Below are 14,550 nucleotides of genomic sequence, written 5' to 3'. Positions count from 1 at the left end.
GCCAGTACAAATGTACTCACGAGTCTCAAGCCATCAGTAATATGCTGGAGAATGCTGCTTTGAGCGCAATGAAGATAAGACGCATCTAAAGTTGACACTTTATGGTTTATAATGATGAATGCAATAGACTACCCTTTAGCTTGTGCTTAATTTAGAGTATTAACAATACTTCTGCTCAAGAAAGAAATAAGAAGTCTGAGGTCAAGTGGAATATCATACGACCATATATTGTTTGGTTTCTCTAATATCGCTAAGAAAATAAATAGGCTAGTGACGAAAGGCATACAGTCTAATAATTTGGTAGAGGACACAGCTAATGTATCTGTACATTTATTACCCGAAAAAAAATTACCAGCTTATTTTGCTTCAATAAAACATTACCACTGCTAGTATACTCCACTAACACGAACAGAAAGGGGAACAGAACATGTCTCTCTTATAGATGAAAAAGGAATGTGGTCTTCGTAATAACCTAAGTTGTAATGTCATACTGGTGTAGTGATAATGCAAGACTACGAATCTAGGACATGATATAAGAGAGAGATGTTATAATGTATATCACACAAAATATTAGGAACATTATGCCAAAAGAAAAGGTAAGAAACAAACTACTTGAAGAGAAAAACAGAAGAAAAACAGAAGAGAACAAGCGCAAAGATCATTAATGTGTATTTGTACCTCTTTAGAGAACAGACCGCCAACTGCAGATAATCCTAGGAGAACATCGGGGTTAACTTTCTTCACCTGATTCATGCAAACATTTCAACTGATTGATAGATACAAAATAATGCAGGAAATGTAAATTTCAGTAATGGCAGAGTTTATTTGAAGCAGATAGCCTCTAGTTTTCATTAGGGTAAACTGCAAGAAACCCCTCTTAATTATGCCCTGTTTTTTTGGAGAAAAACAAGAAACCCGCATTCATAAGACTGCACAAGAACCTTCGAAAGCAAGCTGTTCTTTGAAATTTTTAGCAGGCCTTTGGTCACATGATAGTCACATGGCAATGTTTTACATTGCAACTTCACCCTTAGCTGAAAACTCTGATTTTAATTCAAATCCCACTTCTTCCCCTTCTTTATCTCCCTTCTCTTAAAAACCCAACTCAAAACCACGCCCATGCTAATCAAGTTAATAGATCCAAAAGAAGAAATTATAAATTCATTTCTCTTTGTTGTTGACTCTTCTAGATTTTACGAATAGCTTTATCTTTTCTCCAGTTTCATCCACCTCTTACAAATCCTAACCCAATCCCATATAAATTTCAGTCATTAGATCCTAACAGAAAGATCCCAATCCACCCAAAGATTTTACGGATGGTAGTCACATGACATGGTAATGTAACTCTTACTTTTTGGTGAGCACAGTTTTTCAAGCAGTAATTGTTTCTAGTTATGCATTCAGAAAAAATTATCTTGACTCTCGTGATATTCTCCGAAAACAGGGAAGTAACAACAGAAAAGGGAAGTTAGGAGGAAACCAGAAAGTCAAAAGAACAAAAAGAGATGCATATGTAGGTAAGGAAAATATCAAGTGACCCGGAACTAATTAGAATCTCACGAGTTCTCTAGTCATTACTAATGAGTTCTGACATCTGAGGAGCTAAATCTATACTAATTTATAATGAACAATAGTGAGGGTAATGAATAGTTTGTATGAATGGAGGATAATTGGAAGGGTAAATTTGTAAGACAGATTATTTCCCTTTCTTTTCTTATTTATACAACACTAGTGTGCACCCCCTGCAAAGCACAGCCTCTATTTTTTTATTTTTGCTACAGTAAATGTTGTATTTGAATACAGTTTTTGTGGATGCTACAGTAACATTTTTAAATGCTACAGTATCTCTCCTGAGCTACAGTGGTGATGCAACAATAATAATTTATTGTAACATGAATAGTGAATATTGGATCCTCCTGCCTGTGCTACACTAACATTGCTACAGTAATTTACTTTAGCATTTAATGTAGCATGGATAGTGAATCTTTGACACTTCCATTATTATAGAGGAATAGATTCTAAATCATGAATGAGAATAGGATTTAAACTCATATAATTAAATAATCATCATGGTATATGTTATAAAAGATATGAAATATAAATGATAATAAGACATATAAATAAAAAATGATAAATTTATCTTCCAAAAAAAATATTAAATACCGGTTAATGCAAAATATAATGATTAAAAAACTGACCGTGAGCACTCTTTTGACTTTTCTATCTTAAATGTAGAATATTTTTGACAAGTCCTTATGGTTTTTAATATTGCTGGGGAAAGAAGTATTTTCTACAATGATTTTTGTTGATATGCTACATTTTCATGCTTGAATAAGACGGGGTATAAAACTTAAGAAACTCATGAACTTCAGGGTATTGAAATGCAATTGGCCTTTTTATATAAAATTTAGGATAAATAAGTTTAGTCTTTATGAAACATACATTTGCACATGCAGTAATGCTAGTTTAATTTAAAAAAAAACTTCATGCATATACCATGCACCTAACTTCGAGATAATTTCATCTCCAAATGAAAAACAAATTAAGTAAACAAACCTTATAGAGGCAAGTCTAGAGCACCAAGATGTTTGTGCATTGAGACTTCTGCAAGTTTTACTTAACTCTCTAAGAAACTAACTTACAAAGTTATTACAAAAAAGGAAAGTCTCGTTCCCTTGACATCACAGAAAAAGACTAGTATTGGCTTAATAGCACAGTGGAACAATATGCATACCACTTCAACTAGGGGTGAGCCCTCTCTTAAACCTTGCCGAAGCTCTCTGGACTTTCTGGCAAATGGCAAAGCATCTGGGTCAATGTCCGCACGTTCATCTGTTATTAGACCCTGTATTTACATGGGGAGAAAAAATATTATTTGCTCCATATATTAACTGTCAGGAAAAATCCCGCGTCACGGTTACAATGTCATCTAGAGGAAGTTGAACAATAACGCATCAACGTTATGAAATATAAAATAAAGGGGTATCGTATTCCGGACATGCTATGCAAAAAGGATCTAATTGGTTAAAACTAGAGGAGATATGTGCCTGTTGAAAATTTGTGGATAATTGAATAACTATCCTACTAAAAGAATTAAATATATTATTTCATCCAAACTAAGAATATGTGGGTCAGATATAGATTAAACATGATAGGTCAAACACACGATCACTTTAGTTTTCTCTACTTGTTTAATCACTGGACTAAAATATTATCTATGGTGACCATTGTTATCGAGGCGCAAGGCGCAATGCGGGACGCAAAGGCCTCTTACGTGCATCATGCGCAAGGTGCACAACGATGCACGCGCCTAACTGAATTGAGGCGCACAACTCAAACTAATATTTTCCAACACAAGACAGAGAAGCATATAAGCAACATGTTTATAAATCGTCATATAAAAGAACCAAGAAATATAATTTCACCTACTAAATCACGAAAGATAATCTCCAACATAAGCAAGATAATCTCCAAGAGTCTTAATTAGCATGCATAACATAGAGAAGTTCATAAGTTTTCACAAGTCACAATACAAGATAATCTCCAACATAAGCAAAAGTCTATGAAACAAAACAAGCAAGTAACAAATAAGAAATATGTATTTTTACTTAAAATATGATATATGTATTTTTAAGTAACAATTAAGTGATTAAAAAACATGATTGTTCATAATTTTCTAGTTAACATTCTTAATTGTTATTTGCTAGTTAGCATAAAAAGATGGAGAATAGAGGTAACAATTACATATTTACATGTTCATAATTGTCTAGTTAGCATGTTAATTAGAAAGAAAGTTAAAATTAGCAAACAAGTATACTAAATTACTAATTATTGTTTCCTTTTTATAGGTTAAACATGAAAAGATGGAGAATGGATTAGCAACTAGCAAAAAAGAGTCTATTACATGATGTAAATATGTAATATGTAAATTATTTAAAAAAACAGAAGAAAGAGTCTATTACATGACGCAGGTGTTAAGCGCACACGAGGCACGCGCGAGGCGCACACGAGGCGCGCGCCTCGTGTGCGTGCAGCGCCCCGCCTCTGGTGCCTCAGTCTGCAGTGCCCGGCACATGGGGCGCGCGCCTTGATAACAATGATGGTGACTAAAATAATGTCATAAGGACTATGTTCTTTGCAATAAAATGACAATTGAAATTAGGTTTATTGCATTTATGCCTTCACACAGCAAATACTGAAATGGGAAAATACTGAGGAACGAACACCGACCTTAGCATCAACCAACCAAAACTGGCTCTTAGCACTTTCAAAGGCAGATTCATTGTTGCCCAGCACTCTCGCCATGGTTTTTCTTGCCGCGTTGACAACACCAATTCCAGCACTGTTGTAATATCAGGCAGAAAATTTGAGCAAAAGAGATAATAGCTCAACAGAATACACTACTTCTCATTCTAATATACAGCACAATATAATTATGTTACATGTTCCATCTCTCCCGTGAACCGACATTTAAGTACTCGCTCAGTTTTATGGATAAACTCCCTTTTCAGATAAATAGCATGCATAATACAGCAAGTATTGTTGTGATCAATGGTTTCAACATACATAATATCCATCGACCTTACATCTAGCAAATATCATTGCAACAAGAACTCTCTTGGCCATAGATCGACCACCCTTGTACCTCATTAGCGTTCTGGTTGTGATAACCTCTGAAGCACGGATTCGCCCCCGGAGGCCACAAATCCGTGTCCGACTCGAATCGGACACGGATTCGTCACGATACTTGCACGACACGTGTCGGACACGATCAATCCATGTCTGACACGGGACAATGGTCAAATTAGGCTCGGATACGGTCAAAGGAGCTCGGACACGGCTCGGATTCGCCGAAGGCCGATTCATTTGGGTTGCGGATTTGGTTGTTAAAATCCAACCCGAACCGTTCGATTAAAAAACTCATCCCTATTTCTCAAATCTCTCATTCGATTCGATCCTCAGCTGACTCAAACGAAAGAAAAAAAGAAAAAATCCTATAAAGAATGCAATCAAGAAGTCATCGAACTAGCTTCCACTTTATCTTGAGGTACTTTTTGTCTGCAAACTTGTTATTTTGTGATAGATTTATATTTTAGATTGTTAGTTGAATTTTATAAATTTTTCTATATATAATAATATTTTTTTAAAAAAATTCCTCGCTGTATCCCCGTATCCTATTTTTTTGGATTTTGTCGTATCCCATATCCGTGTCGGTGTCGTATCCGTGTCCCGTATCCGTATCCGTACATCATAGGTGATAACACACAAAGCATGATTTATTTTAGTCACTGCATGGATCAAAATGCACCACCTCACATGTGGGTTACTTTAGCATCATAAAAAATCCTGAGCTCGATAGTTGTAGACAAAGGTATCGCAATTAATTTGCATTTTGCAGCACAAATGACTTAGTATATCTACTGCAAAAACAATTAACATTTTGTAATCCTAGTTTAACATATTGAGATAACATGATGGATGTGCAGGTATCATAATTACTGCAGGATTAGATATTTGGTTTGAGTTTAGATTAGATATTTGATTTGAGGATTGGTTATTTGAGTTGAAATTTTAATTTGAGTATTTAGTTTATAATGCATGTTAACATTCAGATTTTAATACACAGATTTTCTTTATTTTGTGATGAAAGTCCGATGGTTAAATGCATGTGTTTATATTGGTGTGAAGTCACATCTTATCCCTTTGAAGGACTGATTCCTTCTCTTTTTATACCAACAACCCTAACACCAGAACAGTCCCGACCGCTTCTTGCACCCGAACAGCCAAGATCCCTTCACCCCATCACCCCAAAGCCAAACAGTCATTTTAAAAGTCCACTGTCTAGCAAAACCCACTCAAAAAGAACTATATTATTCAGTGATTACATCAAGTATTTTTTTTTAAATCTTTTCACCAAGGGGAAGTTTAGAATGAAATATGCAATTGCAATAAATATAATAAGCTGACAGATTAACGATAATACGATATTGAAACTCTGGGTCCTTTTACATAAGAAAAACTCTTTAAGTTTATCACAAGAAAAAAGAACAAAAAAATACTGCATACCTTTCTTGTATTGGTATGAGAGAACTTAAGTTTATTTAGAAAGATGTTATATCTAGAAAGTTATTTATATTAGTATTCTATTGTAAATAAAGGTTGAGAGGAGAGGTAAATCGTCTCTATAATCTATCTAATTTTCCTAGTCGAACACATAGTCAAGCAAATAAAAAAGGTAATCACAAATTAAACTGCATATAAAAAGAAAATTGTAACATTCAGCACCAACAACAGTTTCGTGTTCTACAGAAGGAAACCAAATCAAACCTTCCTGCCCCAGCAACAACAATTTTTTGCTTTGGGAAATCTATCATCGGTTTTCCTTGTGCCCTTACAGCCCCTAGAAGACCAGCTATAGCAACACCAGCAGTTCCCTGCAAATAAAGAATAAGTTGGGTCATGTTAAACTAAGAAGAAAGCATACAGTCATAAGAAATGACTTTCTGCAAAGCTATGGTATTATTAAAACACATTTAGGTTTCTGCAAAGCATTCGAGTTTAGTTGAAGGATCCAGCAAGGGCAAGGTGATAAAATAAGCAGCAAACAGAATTGCCAAAGTCTAGACATGTCTCAATTGGTGTAGGAGTCCATTATCTAAACTGACACTATTGTTAGACATCATGACTTTCTGAATGGCTTGAATTTGGTGACGGCTCTAGACCAAAATATTGGTTGACATGCAAACTGTAAAGATACAGATGGTAATAGGTACGAGAAGGCAGCTGCATCATTTGATTAAATTCTCTATGTCAAAGTCAACAATGACCTTAAAAGTCTGCAATTTCAGTTGGGGCATGAACTGAAATATTTGTTGACATGCGAGCATGTAGAAACATTAGATAAGAGAAGGAAAATTTGTTGGCTGGAATGAGAAGTAAACTTGTATGATTTTCTTAAAAGATTTTTGTAGTAAACTTGTATGATTTTCTTAAAAGATTTTTGTTCCGATGGGAATCTTCTGCATATCATGTTTAATCTGTTAGAAAGTCATATATTTAAGCCTATGACTTAAGCTTGTAATGTTTACATTCAAATGATACACTATAAGTTATTATGCTATGCTACTTCTACTGAATTAAAAGTTTGTATTGATACCTGGTTCGAACAATTTGAACTTTTAAATGATATTTTTTCTGACATTTATATATTTAATATTGTTATCTGTTTACATTGTTATGCAACTTAGGTCCTTAAAAAGGCCTAAATATAAAAACTGCAAACTATAGTTATTAAACAAAATACAAATAGGGACTGGTATGCAAACTGATATATTAATAATATGACTTCCAAAATCAAACCACCAAGCTCACTCCTAGAGCCCTCCCTAGGAATGCCAAAGTACAAGCAAGCGGCATAACAAGCATGGAACCAATTAAATTTTTCAATACTATTTATTATATTCCAAAACAAGAAGAAAACTAAAATGACAAAAAGAAAAAGGATAAATACCTAGGGAAATGTCACTTGATTCACTTTAAAATTTAAATCCACCAAAATGAGGCCATAAAATGTGGTTGACTGTTCACCAATGTCTTTCAGTTCAATGCTTAAATTAGATCCACTGAACTGTGTTGCTCTAGTACAAAATGTATAAAACGCTAGCTCACCCACAAGACATGCCATGGAACCCCGACATTTTGCCAGTATTATAGTCATGTTAGCACACTAAAACCACTTCTCAAAATAAATATTGTCAAGATGATTGCAGAGCAAAAGCTAAAAGATGCTATGTTTGAGAAATTAAACAACAAAGGTGATTCTTAGACATTAATGCCTTGAGGAAAAAACACCTTTAAAGAACTTAATGTTGGGAAAATATTCTTGGAGGCGTCAGAAAGTTGGAAATCATTGTTCCCAGTTGCTTTTCAGTTTATCCAGTGCCTTAAGGGGAAAATGCAATTACTAAAGGTGCAACTTTTCATCTTATTTAATTTATACTATGTGTTTGGAAACTTCCTGTGAGGGCACTAGTTTCCGCAAAACCAGCAAAATCTAATTTAATTTATTAAGAAACTGCAAGTGTATGTTTTGCACAGGAGCAAGCTTTGGTTGTCTCTAGACTTATTTATTAGAAATATATGTCCAACGGTTTTCTATTTCTTATAGAAAGGCGATTCACTGTTCGCTAAGCAAGAATTGTACCTACACTACCAAAAAAGTTACTGATCATAATGCATAAAACTTCCATTTTACTGTGCTTGCACTTAAGATGAATTTTTACCTGCACATCATCGTTAAACATTCTATATGTACTTCTATAACGCTGCAACAGCTTCAATGCCCATTTACTCTGAAAATCTTCAAACTGAGACAACCGAGTGAAGTTGGTTAACTACTATGATTCAATTGTTTGAAGCCTCATTTGACAAACTGACAATATCCCAGATAAATTACCTGCACAATGACATTTGGCCAACGTGTAAACACAGCTTCCATGAATTCATCGATAACAGAGAGGTAATCTTCACCATCAAGACGGTGTTCTTGAAGTCCTAAATCTACATAAGATATAGTATTTAATTTATTCCACAAGTTAGAACGAAGAACAACAAGAACAATATTTTTTTTCTATTTTAGAGGAAAAAAAAGAAAGCCATACAGATCTACCCAAACAGCGATGCTTGCAAACTTATAAGATATAACTCCAAAATGCAACTAGATAGTAAGTGAGAAAATGCATTGGTTTATCCCAATGGTTGGGTTTTCACATTATCCCTATAGCCTAGCTAATTGCCAACCATTTAAAGTTACAAACGTCAATTATATGAAATGAAACTTAGTACTTTCTCACTTCTGATCTGGATTTTGCCACCATTGCCATGAAGTTATTACGATCTATGATCTGAATAGCAGCCACACCATCCAATTTTCTTTCATATGTACTTTCCAAATTGCAGCAACGCCAGGCAGTTTTCTTCCATATGTACTTTCCTTACAGTACTTTGCGAGAATACAACATAGCGCTTGCCAGTATAATTTGAGATCATTTTTGTTAGATATGAAATTATAACCCTCAATCATCACCACAAGTTCAGAGTTTTAGTACAGTGGAAGAAACTTGAAGATGGTACTAGAACAAGCCAAAATATAAATTTATAACCCTCACTAGAACTTCAGCGTTTTGGTATACTGAAAGGGACTTTAACCATTTGTTGCCATTACCTTCAACAGTGTGATTTGATTTCTCAACTTTAAATGTCATAATAATTCTTAATAAATAATTTTTATGAGAAAATTTAAATAATGATACCATCAATTATCAAGTGTTTGGCAACGTTCGGAAGAGGAATCTCTTGAAATAAAGAGGGAACGCATTGTAGCGTAATGAATTTATTGCTGCAAAAGTTTCCACAAGTACGGAGTGTTTTTACCTTATAGTGCAGCAAGATATAAACAAGGCAGAAAAAATTAGTTAAACAGTTAACTTGAACTCTTTTTTCTTAGATGCACTATATTTTAGCTTACATAAGAAAAACTTACAAATGGCAGATCAGCAAATAAATAGTTGATCCATCATTCACTCTGGCTCACAAAGAAAATGAAACAAAATGACGGAAGAAGTAAACCTTCTCACTTCTTCCCCTGACACCACCTCGCCCTGACTTCCTCAACAACATTGATATCACGCCAAATCCTGTTCCTTCTTGTTTTCTACTTTCTTGTTTTCACTCATTTCTATCTTATTTTACTTGTTCCTCCTCTTCTTTATATCTGCTTGTGCTCTTCATGTTTCTTGCTTACTTCCTATCTGCTCTCTTGATTCTTTTCTTCTCTTTCTTCTTCATCATGGTCTATCTTCTCCAGTACTTATCTCACTTTGTTCTCTTTTGATCTTGTCTGACCACTTAAGCAGCCAGCCGAAGTAGCCATTTTTTAGAGTTTCAATTTCTTGAACACTGCTAATGATGGAATTATTTATTGGTGCAATAGGTGCAGTTATTAAATATAAAAATGATTCATATTCACAGGGATATTTTCCAGTCAAAGATAGAATCTTACAAAGTGGGTCCTTGAGAAGCTTCTCATTGTTGGTTCCGACATCAATCATCACTGGAAGAACCTACAAGAAAAAAAGGTACTGCTAAGATCACAAATAATGATATCAAAAAATTTGTGTTTGAGGTATTCATCGTCTTGAAAAAGCAACTGGTAAATAAAGAAAATATCCAGCAGTTAGATAGTAACCAAGGAGAGGTTACTACTGAAGAAAGAATCCCATTACATAGTGACAATAGTTGTCAATAACTAACAATTAGTTTCAGGTCATGATCAAGTTAGTAAATGCTAACAATCAATGATATTCAATTCTGAAGCATTTAAGTGAGCTCAAGTGAAACCATTGATCATATGAAGGTTTCAGTGTGAGATTGGAGTGAAGGAGCGAACATGAAAAATCTTAAGATTGCCAAGATATGAAACTTACTCAACATTCAAATACAACAAAAGAGTGAATGCACAATACATCAGTGATCAGTCCTGATTAGATACTAGGTGTTGAAAAAATTAAAGGGAATGGTAAAGAAGCTAGTCTATTTCAATATAGCAGTAACTGAGGTGAAAGTATACGACAATGCAAGGTTCAATGCAGGAGTATTAGGTTACCCTATGAGGATTAATCCCTGCAGCAGCAACATATAAATCCAGCTTCCCAATAGCAATGCCAATACCCTGAACCCCAAGGTCACCTAGCCCTAGTATTCTACTTCCATCTGTTACTACGATCATATCAACCTGCAAAAAATTGCTTACATCAGTAACCATTTGATAGAACAAAAATTTGTTTGCTATTCTAATAATTGATACGTTCAGAAAAACTGCAAAACAGAAGAAAATGATTACTCTAAACAGCAGAAAGCAGACAATATTTAAAGATATTCCTAAACAGAGGGGAAACTGAAAGCCACCGGAAAATAGAAATAGCTTTTTGATTTATTCTGTGTCTCAGGGATGATCCTATAGCAAATATCATCCAGTTCGCACAATGAGTATTCTAAAGAATTACTCCATTTTTAATAGCTTAAACTGGATGATCAGATAGAGGATGGGTTTGCCTTACCTACAAACTAGTATCGAATATAACTATATAAGAGGGTCTCTTTCACAGTTGCCGCTGCATAAAATTTGTTACCTAAATAACCAGAACTGTAGTCATGTGATGTCAGAGAGTAACATAAAAACACGGCCCTTCTGAAACTTTATCAACTTTGAAATGTGACCTATACAATACCGGTAACGTATAAAGAGACAGAGCACTTCATTACCGCATTATCCAACTAGCTAGACCTTGATGAACCAAGTTGCAAACTTAAATAACGAGATATGGAGGATATTGTCAAGTTCAATTTATTAATAAAATTGCTTAAACACTTGCAACCACAAAGAAAATAAATTTCATAATGAAATAATTTGAAACCTCCAAAAAACTGAACAACATGTAAAGCTCATGATCCTTCATAAATATCAAATTAAGAGGCAATTCTTCCAGGAAAATTCATGTTATATCCAATTGATTGCATTATATGCAAACATCACATACCTGATCAGCTGGCCAGTTGTAAACCATTGGCATCATTTCTCCACGATCTGCTGCACTAAAATACATTCCCCTGGGTCTTCGAAATAGTCCACTATAGTTTTGACAGACAAGGCCGACAGTGGGAGTATATACTATTGGCGCATATTCTTCAATATTGTCAACTAGAACCTAACAAAATTTCAAGCAAACCAATAAAATGAATTAACAACCAAGGACTAAATGCTAGCGCACACTGGTTATAACCAATAAAAACGATCCTTATTCAGCACAAACATATATCAGTATAAATTACAGATAAACAAAATTTTCCTTAATCAAGACAGTTGCTAATGTCACACAGAACACAAAATCACTGTCTCTAATGACAGAGTGCTGAAATTCCTCGTATATTGTTGGAAAGGTCAAGAACACTACCAAATTCAAACTAAACAGCTTTGAGTGCCAAACGTTAGAATTAGAGTAGAGTTCATATAACAGTTTAAAGAAATTAAATAAAGAAAGATTAAGGACCTTGTAGTACATCGTCTCGTTCCTGTCATGCAACCTGTTAAGAATGCGCCACTTTGCCAATGCATTGGTGTCCGACGGTCCGTCTCTTGCATTCATTTCTAGTCTTTTCAAGTCAACCACTGGTCGTGCAAACATTTTAGTTAGTACACATCTCATGCTTTCATTTCAATGATTTATCAAAATGGCCCACAGCACCAGTAGATTGTCCTATACATGGAACTCGATATCAATGTATCATACAGCAGCTTATCATAAATGCAAAATTTTCATGGAGAACAAAATTGAAGATTCATCCAATTAAAGATGTCTATGAAAGTAATTGTTCCACAAAATAATTTATCACCTAACAAAGATGCAGTTCAACAGCCTATTCTCAAATTAGTAACTTGCAAATCTAGATAAACAAACACAATAAAAAATGAAAATTTCCACATTTCCTCACTCCAGCATCAAATTTAAGTTGCACAGAACCAAGATCATTTCAACAATCAAGAGCATAAAAACTTACTAAAACGATCGATCTGCTGCTGAGGAGTCATAACATTAGGAGGAAGAAGCCCTCGCAAATCCAGCCGATCCCTCTCCGTCATCGAGAACGCCGTGCCCTAACAATCTCCCCCAAATTTCCACCACTCAAATTCATCAAAAAAAAAATTCCTATTAAAAACAAAGGAGATTGGATCAAGGATCTTTACCTTGTTGAACCAAGGATCGTGGAGTATGTCTAGGCTCCTCTTGTGGACGATGCTCGGCCTCGATCCCTCGCAGGTCGTGAATTGCCGCGGTCCCGTCACCGCCGCCTGATGATGGCCATGCTTTAGTTTTCGGAGGAGGGAGGAGGAGAGAGATCGCCGGAGATTTTGCAGCGACGAGAAAATCGCCATTGAGAGAGAGAGAGAGAATAGTGATGTTATTACTAGATTCTGACGCCGATGACTGACGCGACGACTACCCTTTCTTGGTTTTTTTCCCCTTCTCCCAACGGCTGTTTGTTTGCTTTCCTTCATTTTTCAAAAACAATTTTTCTTTACTTTTTCGTATTTTCTTCACTTTCATAAAAAATATTTTTTATGTTTGTTTCGTCAAAAAATATGGGCGGAAAGTATTTTTTACCACATTTCTTAGTTTGGTTCAACTTAAAAAAAGAAGAAAACAATTGATGTGTGAATAGATTTCATCACTTTCTAGTGATTGGTTCAAATGAAAAAAAAATTGAAAAATCATGACTATGATCATCATGATATATGCTTACCACCCATATAGTATAATTTTATTTTTAATATAAATTGAGATGTGAACATATATCAACCGTCACATAAAAATTTTAAAAGTTTGAGGGACTAATTTGTAATTTTTTAAAAATATTTGAGGTAGTGATTTGTAAAATATTTAAAGATTTGAGGGGCTAATTTCAAAATATGAACACAAATATGAGTTTTTTTTTCTTATAAACACAAATATTTACTTCCATTTATTTCCACCCCTCATCTCAAAATCCCAAATGGGAACCCTTCTTCTCCCTTCGCTCGCTCTCCTCTTCTATCCCTCCAAAACCCTAAAAACCCCTTCATCCTACAACCTCCGCCCCTCATTTCACAAGTTATCTGCCTCGATCTCCGGCAACTGCCGGCGACGGTTCTAAACTCAGAGCGTAGCGGAGGAGGCGGGTGGCGGCGGAATGAGGAGGAGGACTAATGGGCTTCGGTCGGCTGCACAGCGGGAGGTGAAGCAGAAATGGGGAAGAGGAGGAAGAAGAACAAGAGATAGCGGTGACGAGAGCTGAAGGAGGAGCCGAAAACCTAGATCGTGGAATGGTACGAAGAGAACGTTTTCGTGATTTTTCTCCGATTTTGGGGTTATGAACGCAGAAAATTTTCCCTCAAATTTTCCTAGCTGTTGCTTTTCTTTTTCGTCACTTTCTTTGCAACTTTCACGAACCAAACAGTAGATTGTGGGAGAAAACAACAAAAAATTTATGCGTCGGTTTTCTTATGCCCATTTTCTGCCTTATTTTGACCAACCAAACAGCCCCTAATAAACAGTATCCTTGGGAATGGAATTTGCAAATTTGGTTCGCTTGGGAATCTTGACTAAGACGGCTCGTTCGCCTGTTTTCCAGAAAATCAAAAAAAAAACGAAGGAGGTGATGGAACCATCTCCTCTAATTTTCTCAATAAAAACTACAAAATTGGTGTTCTAAAATATAAGTCATATCAACCAATAAGAACTTGGCATATTATTATTATTCTTAGTTTCAAGGTGTGAATCAAATAAAGAAAAGTAAAATGTTATGAAAAACTTACAACAAGATGTATTTTTCCTCCATTTTCTTCTTTGTCAATCATTTGCCACAATTTTTAGGCAAACCAAGCAACCCAGGATTGGAAACCATGGCTTAAAATGAACCGAATATGGAGATATTCGCATTTGTATTCGTTTAATA

General features: G+C 35.1%; 1 protein-coding gene across 1 annotated transcript in view; it reads right to left on the bottom strand.

Moving 5' to 3' along the window:
• The window catches only part of LOC109825172 (NAD-dependent malic enzyme 62 kDa isoform, mitochondrial), a 16,211-nt gene extending 3,127 nt beyond the window's left edge, over positions 1 to 13,084 (bottom strand). Inside the window, exons 1-12 of the mRNA XM_020391938.1 lie at positions 12,803 to 13,084; positions 12,616 to 12,712; positions 12,108 to 12,226; positions 11,598 to 11,765; positions 10,664 to 10,792; positions 10,061 to 10,121; positions 8,456 to 8,559; positions 8,283 to 8,366; positions 6,328 to 6,434; positions 4,231 to 4,342; positions 2,735 to 2,845; positions 679 to 744 (exon numbers count right to left, since the gene is read on the bottom strand). Coding sequence (XP_020247527.1) covers positions 679 to 744; positions 2,735 to 2,845; positions 4,231 to 4,342; positions 6,328 to 6,434; positions 8,283 to 8,366; positions 8,456 to 8,559; positions 10,061 to 10,121; positions 10,664 to 10,792; positions 11,598 to 11,765; positions 12,108 to 12,226; positions 12,616 to 12,712; positions 12,803 to 12,991 — 1,347 coding nt within the window. The 5' untranslated portion in view covers positions 12,992 to 13,084. The remainder of the gene's footprint in view (positions 1 to 678; positions 745 to 2,734; positions 2,846 to 4,230; positions 4,343 to 6,327; positions 6,435 to 8,282; positions 8,367 to 8,455; positions 8,560 to 10,060; positions 10,122 to 10,663; positions 10,793 to 11,597; positions 11,766 to 12,107; positions 12,227 to 12,615; positions 12,713 to 12,802) is intronic.

The sequence above is a fragment of the Asparagus officinalis genome, chromosome 10, assembly GCF_001876935.1.
Source record: "Asparagus officinalis chromosome 10, Aspof.V1, whole genome shotgun sequence".
NCBI classification, from domain to species: Eukaryota; Viridiplantae; Streptophyta; class Magnoliopsida; order Asparagales; family Asparagaceae; genus Asparagus; species Asparagus officinalis.
This window is presented reverse-complemented; position numbering and strand designations above follow the sequence as displayed.